The following is a 6,387-nucleotide window of genomic DNA, read 5'->3' as shown; positions in this document are numbered from 1 at the left end:
TGACGCCTAACCTTAACCCTTATATAATGTCCACCTAGCCAACGTTAGCCACAAAAAAATGAATTTGTAACATGTCATACATATTGCAAATTGGTAACATATTGTAGTAATTGCAATTCGTAACATATCATACAAATCGTAATTAGTAACATACTGTATCATATGAAATGGATTATGGATATCCATAAATTAATAGATACCATATAAACATAACATTTCATACTAACTTGAGGGAGACAGATTTGCGTTTTATATGTACATCTACCCCAGAGAAAACAAAACAGAATCCTAAAATAAATATTCTCTTTAAGTAATTTTTTTTTTTTTTAAGTGACAAGGAATTGTCAAATTCAGCTTTCTCACAACAAGTCAACAGTTTTTTTCCTTCTGAAATTCGCCTTGAATAGTCTAGGCCTACTCGAATTTGTGACTGGAAAGGTAATTGGAATGACTGATAAGGACCTGACCTAGGTCTGGAGATGAAAGTGTGATGGCGAGGAGGGGGTTCTATATTCTACAGCTGTATGGTAATGTGCCTGAAATCTTCACTGCCTCTCTGCGCAGCACACGCCTCCAAACAAATAGCCGCACACGCGCCTCAGTGTATTGGGTCGTTCACGCGTTTATCACATAGCTCGGTAAGATAAACGTTAATGGGGAGAACGAGAATATATTCATTTATAAAATGACACGGCTCAATGACACCCAATGAATTGTGTCGTATCTTGATTCGCCAGTTTTAATGTGAACAATTTTTTAGAGGAAGGCAATGTAGACCTATAAACATTTTCCAAACACTTTAAGAGTTTTTCCAATGAAATGTTTTTTTTTGCATCATATGGGCCTAGCCTTTTCTTAACTAAACGAAATCTTCCAGATGTGTGTGATTGTTTTAATTCGTAGCTCATTTGTGTGATTTCATTAGGCCTATTTGATAATTATGTTGTCGAAGGCCTACACTTAATACTCAAAGGAGCTTTTGCCTCGACATATTCGCTTTTTCTGAATTGTTCATTAATCATTTCACGTAGTTCCATTTCAGATGACTTTGACCGAGTTTTTGTTGTTGTAGCCTATACATATTTAGGCCTATTAACAACGGGTGAGGTCTAGGCCATTCCAATAACCAATTCCATTGCATACAAAACACATATTATTGGGTGAAAATATGTCAACAGTGTGTCATCGAAATAAACACGAAAACACTTGCTAGACATGTGGTTTATGGCACAATGGAATTACATCTTGTCGCATTAACCAAACTAGACAAATCTTCTCATTCATCGCAATGGTGGTGGGTAGCCTAAGCTATATTTTAAAGATGGGATATGATTTGACCCTGAAGGAATTGGGTTTGACTGTTTTAACGGAGAGATAATCATGGTTTGGCCCATTTAGAGACGGTCCGCTTTGTCCAAACTGCACTGATTACGCACAGCACGCGCCGACAGTATCTCTTGGCCAGATTGCTTTTGGGGCCCATTTTACCGTGCAATTTCCTTTTCAATCACAAGCGGTATAGGCCTACAGCTTGCACAAGCGCGGCCATTGTAATGCAAAACAGGAAACCCCTTTTGTTAATTATGTATGCGTAAAATGACTGCTTCATATGTCCCGAGTTCAACTGTCGTATCCAACACATGTCGCTATGAATGCCTTAAAATGTTTCTTTGTCGCTGCTTAAAATATATATATATATTTGCTTGTTTGGGCTTTGTGTGTTTTTATGGGATAGCCTAATCTATACAACTTGTTTGAATATAGGTTGCCAATAAATAATTTGCCGAAACGGTTTAGCCTCGAATAAGGTTGAATATGGATGCAATTGAAGCAGACTAAAACATGCCACTCAACATTGTGTGTGTGCGTGTCTGCACTGAAGATAATATTTTGAGTAGGGCCTACTAATAAACCACACCAACCCCGGAATCTTTGTCATTGTCCGTTAATCAGGCACCCCTACCTAATTTGGATTTTAGATTCTGATGGTTTTTGTGTAGTGACGGACGTCGACTTTTTGGCAGATCAGAGCCCCCCCCCCCCAAAAGGAGACACAAAGCCGAGGCACGTGTGCATTTCTATACAAACTCATCAGACCGTAAAAAAGGAGGGTCCCGGCGTGTGCCTTTAACGGGATAGGGAGGGAGGGGGGAGGGGGCAATGAGCACATAGTAATATAATACAAACTCAGGTACATCTGTTTAGAAATCTGCAAATCCTCCTACATTTCCACCCGAAACCAAGCCCACCTCTCCACCCTCCCCACCCACTCGCAAATCCATAGGGATGTTGGTTCCATCTGATTGGTTGGGGATGAGGCAACAAGGGGCGAGAACAATGTCATCATGTCTCCTTAAAAAGAGTGCAGCTATGTCGTGGTAAAAGCATCTCGGGAAGAGAACGAATCAATAACAGGGGACGGTGAAAATCAAAGTGTCCGATGTGTCTGCAATAATAACCTGAACCTGGATTTTATTTCAACATCATCTGTGGGTCCAAAGTGCCTTATTCGTTCCGTCCACCGCAAAAATGCCAAGAGGGTTTTTAGTGAAAAGGAACAAGAAAGCGAACCCTGTGTCTTACAGGGTGCGCTCTGACGAAGAGGAGCAGGGACAACAAATACACGCTTTACAGAGTCCAAAAGACGCACTACAGTCGGAGGCTCTCGCATCCTTCCCTGAGCGCTCAGCAGCAGCATCCGTGTTCTGCGAGGCATCAGCCACAGCAGCGGCACCCGGACATGACGCGAAACCCGTTCAGTTTGGGAACCCGGAGGCATTGTACCAGGCGCTCTACAGCCCCACCCGGCCCGTCAGTAAGGACCATGAACGGGCATATTTTGAGAGACGTTTAAATCTAGGCTCACCTGTGTCTGCTGAATCCTTTCCCACACCTGCAGCACTTACCACTTTAGATAATCTCTTTGCCCCAGTGGACCTAAAAATCGGTACCAGTAACAGCAACCGGACCGGGACAACCACGAACCCAATCCCACCCGCTGTCACCGGGAATGGCACCAAAAGGCCTTCAAGCGACACCGAGCGTAAAAACAAGCCTCCATCCAAAAAAAACAAAGCTATCAGGAAACTACACTTCGAAGACGAGATGACCACATCACCCGTGCTTGGCCTCAAAATTAAAGAGGCGCCTGTCGACCAAAAACCCAGACCACAGCCGGCAGCAGGTGACAAACCCCTCGGTGAGTTCGTCTGTCAACTGTGCAGAGAAGCATATGGCAACCCGTTCGCGCTGGCCCAGCACAAGTGCTCCAGGATTGTGAGAGTTGAATACAGATGCCCTGAATGCGATAAGGTGTTCAGCTGCCCGGCGAACCTAGCCTCCCACAGGCGCTGGCACAAACCAAAGCCACAGAATACAGCGTCAATATCTGGTGCGCAAAATATTAAATCCCAGAGTGATAAGATGCCGGCGATTGATAAGGCTGTGTCTGAAGAAATAAAGCTCCGGAGCGAAAGAGACACACCCAGCCCCGGGCTGTCAGAGTCGGGGTCAGTTGGATCAGAGGAGGGTCTCTATGATTGTCATCACTGTGGGAAAAAGTTTAAACGCCAGGCATACCTGAGAAAGCACATCCTATCTCAACATGCCACATCCTCCCACAACACCAGCAGCGAGGACCACGATGCCTATCCACCATCCCAAAGCGAGGGAAAGCCCAGTGACCAAACTCCAAGCCACGCACCACTGAATCTGAGTTCCTCAGGGTGCCACCTGTGCCCTGTTTGTGGAGAGAACTTCCCCAACAGAGTCAATCAGGAAAGGCATATCCGTCTCCTCCACTCCTCGCAGGTCTACCCATGCAAATATTGCCCTGCCATGTTCTACAGTTCACCGGGACTTACACGGCACATCAACAAATGTCATCCCTCAGAAAACAGGCAGGTGATCCTCCTTCAGATGCCTGTGCGCCCAGCCTGTTAATCGCCCAGCCTGTTGAACCTGTGTCTGTACGCATGGAAGTCATGTGCGTGAGTTCGACTCCATCCTCAGTCTGTGCATTTAGTAAAGGGGGATTTTAAATCCTGTTTGGAGCTTGAATTCTATATTTTTCAGACTCATCTTAGTTGATCTAAAGAAAGTAAAGCATTAGACTGTTAACTTATTTTTCTAGTATCTCTGCACAAGTGCTTTTGCATTAGCTTCTAGACCTAAGAAAGGGATATCCTAGCTGTACCGTTGTCATAAAATTGCCTTTTAATTCACAGGCTGGAAATGTATCTATTAGCTTTATTATAGCTTGTGAATCTGTGGACATTCCATTTTTAGCTTTGTCTCTGAACATAATACAATTTGAAAGGTTTTCCCTATCCATCAATGCCTTGGATTAGAGCTCTTGTACACACCTGCTGTAAAACTGCCTTAATTTATGTGTCGAATAATGATTGTTTTTAATGTCTTATTTATCCTTGGCCAGATATTGTATCATTACTGTTATTTGCATACTGTATTGCCAATATACTACAAGTAAACCATCATGATTTTTATTTATTTATTTATTGAATTTATCTTATGTAAATTATTGTTTTGTGTGATTTATGTGTGACTCATTAATGCATTTCTTCATGCCATAGCAAAGTATCATTTTTACTTATTTATGTCAAGTTTACATAGATACCGAGAATGGTGTATGTGTGAAGTAGGCTACAATCTAATGACCATGAGCTTATAAAACATTCTCTTCAATGCTCTTAAATGCAATCATATTTTTTTCCCTCTGATTGTTTTGTATCTATAAGCTCTTACCGCGTTTGTATGTTTCTGCAGTATTTGCTAAATGTCCAAATAATAAAAACAAAAAAATCCATATTGTTTGACTAACTTGGACTAATTTATGTTTTCTGACCTGAGCTTAGGTAGGACCTTGCAGCCATAGTGCTGGTGTCAACACCATATTGTAGTGCATGTCACTATTGTCCGTAAGTAAATGGACACAGCCTCGACTTGGCACTGCATGGTCAGTCAGTGAGGGAGCACAGGGCAGTTGCAGGTGTTTAGCAGGTGGCAAGACAGACACTTGACTTGAGTTTGTTGAGGCTCCCCCTCACTACACTGACGTTGGGTCTCAGGCTATCGTCTTCACACAAGAGGCAGCCTCCATTAGCGACATCCCATCGCAGCCTAGCAGCACAGAGCAGACCAACAGGAAGCAGAGATGGCCCCACTGCACCAGATAGTGTGGGGGGGGGGGGGGGGGGGACGACGACTGTATGTTTATTCACTGCATCCTATCAGCACAGCAGAGGGTAGTTAGAGAGAGAGGATACTGTGCTACAGTAGGTTCTGTCACTACTAGGGCTACTTAGAGGTCACATACATGTTTTAGATATTATCAGACATTTAAATATTACTATACAAGTACATTTCCTAAAGAAAATATGTGTGCTTGCTAGCTTGTCTTAAGGTATTTACGGTTGTGAAATAAGTTCTAGCAGTGGTAGTGACTACCGTAGTAATAGTAGTGACCTTTTATAGTTGAAAAAGTAGGTCGATGGAAAGATTGATTGATTGCTTGATTGACTGATAGATAGCATGCCCAGAACATGTGAAAGTTGGTTTGGTGTCTCTAGCTTGAATGGTTTAAGCGTTACTTTAATTGTGGGTTATTATTTCATGCTAATGTTAATAGTTATAATTGCTCTAGTTTAGAACATGTTAAAGTTATTTTAATGTTTGAAGCTGAAATGGTTCAAGAGTAGTAGCATTTAAAATGTCTACCACGGTCTTCTTGTGGTTGGCATCAAGGTTATTATAGCAAACTAAAGCTGAAATCAAAACTAACACTAATCATGAAAAAACAATGTAGTAAACTGAAAAAATAAATAAAACAAACCTGCTTGAAAAACTTAAACTATATTAAACTATTATCCTAGACTCCAAAACAAACTCAAATCTGGGGGGTAAATGTGGCCAGGAAATAGCAATGTTTCAAATAGGCCTAGTTTGTGAATCACTATCACTGGCTTACCGGAAAACATTTTCTAGGTAACTAACTTGATTCTTCTTGCATGTACCACTAAAGTTAAAAAGCATTGGATTGGTGTAAACATGGGCGAGAGAGATTTTCCTTACGCCATATTTCTTTTGCACCTGTCTCTGCACTATTCCTTTTCAATCCAAGTCACATTGAGATTGGGTATGTTCCTGACGCAATGCCAGATCTTTCAATGCCTGGATAGGTATTTTACATATCAGCTAACCACATCATATGTTATAGCAATCTGGTGCCAAACTGCACATTAGATGACATAGCATGCAACCATTGGTTGATGCATGCAACATCTGAGCAAAAGAACATTACCATTATAATTTAAACCTAACCTATGACCTGACCTATGACCTGACCCATCACCTTATGTATTACTGCCT

The 6,387-nt window shown here is 42.0% G+C and overlaps 1 protein-coding gene across 1 annotated transcript; it reads left to right on the top strand.

The window, feature by feature from the left end:
* Window positions 1-2,335: 2,335 nt before the first annotated feature.
* On the top strand, window positions 2,336-4,825 carry LOC109866620 (insulinoma-associated protein 1a). The gene has a single exon (XM_020455378.2). The coding sequence runs from the start codon at window positions 2,530-2,532 to the stop codon at window positions 3,940-3,942; it is 1,413 nt and encodes a 470-aa protein (XP_020310967.1). The 5' UTR covers window positions 2,336-2,529; the 3' UTR covers window positions 3,943-4,825.
* The last annotated feature ends 1,562 nt before the right edge of the window (window positions 4,826-6,387 follow it).

This window comes from Oncorhynchus kisutch, linkage group LG21 (assembly GCF_002021735.2).
Source record: "Oncorhynchus kisutch isolate 150728-3 linkage group LG21, Okis_V2, whole genome shotgun sequence".
Taxonomy (NCBI): Eukaryota; Metazoa; Chordata; class Actinopteri; order Salmoniformes; family Salmonidae; genus Oncorhynchus; species Oncorhynchus kisutch.
This window is presented reverse-complemented; position numbering and strand designations above follow the sequence as displayed.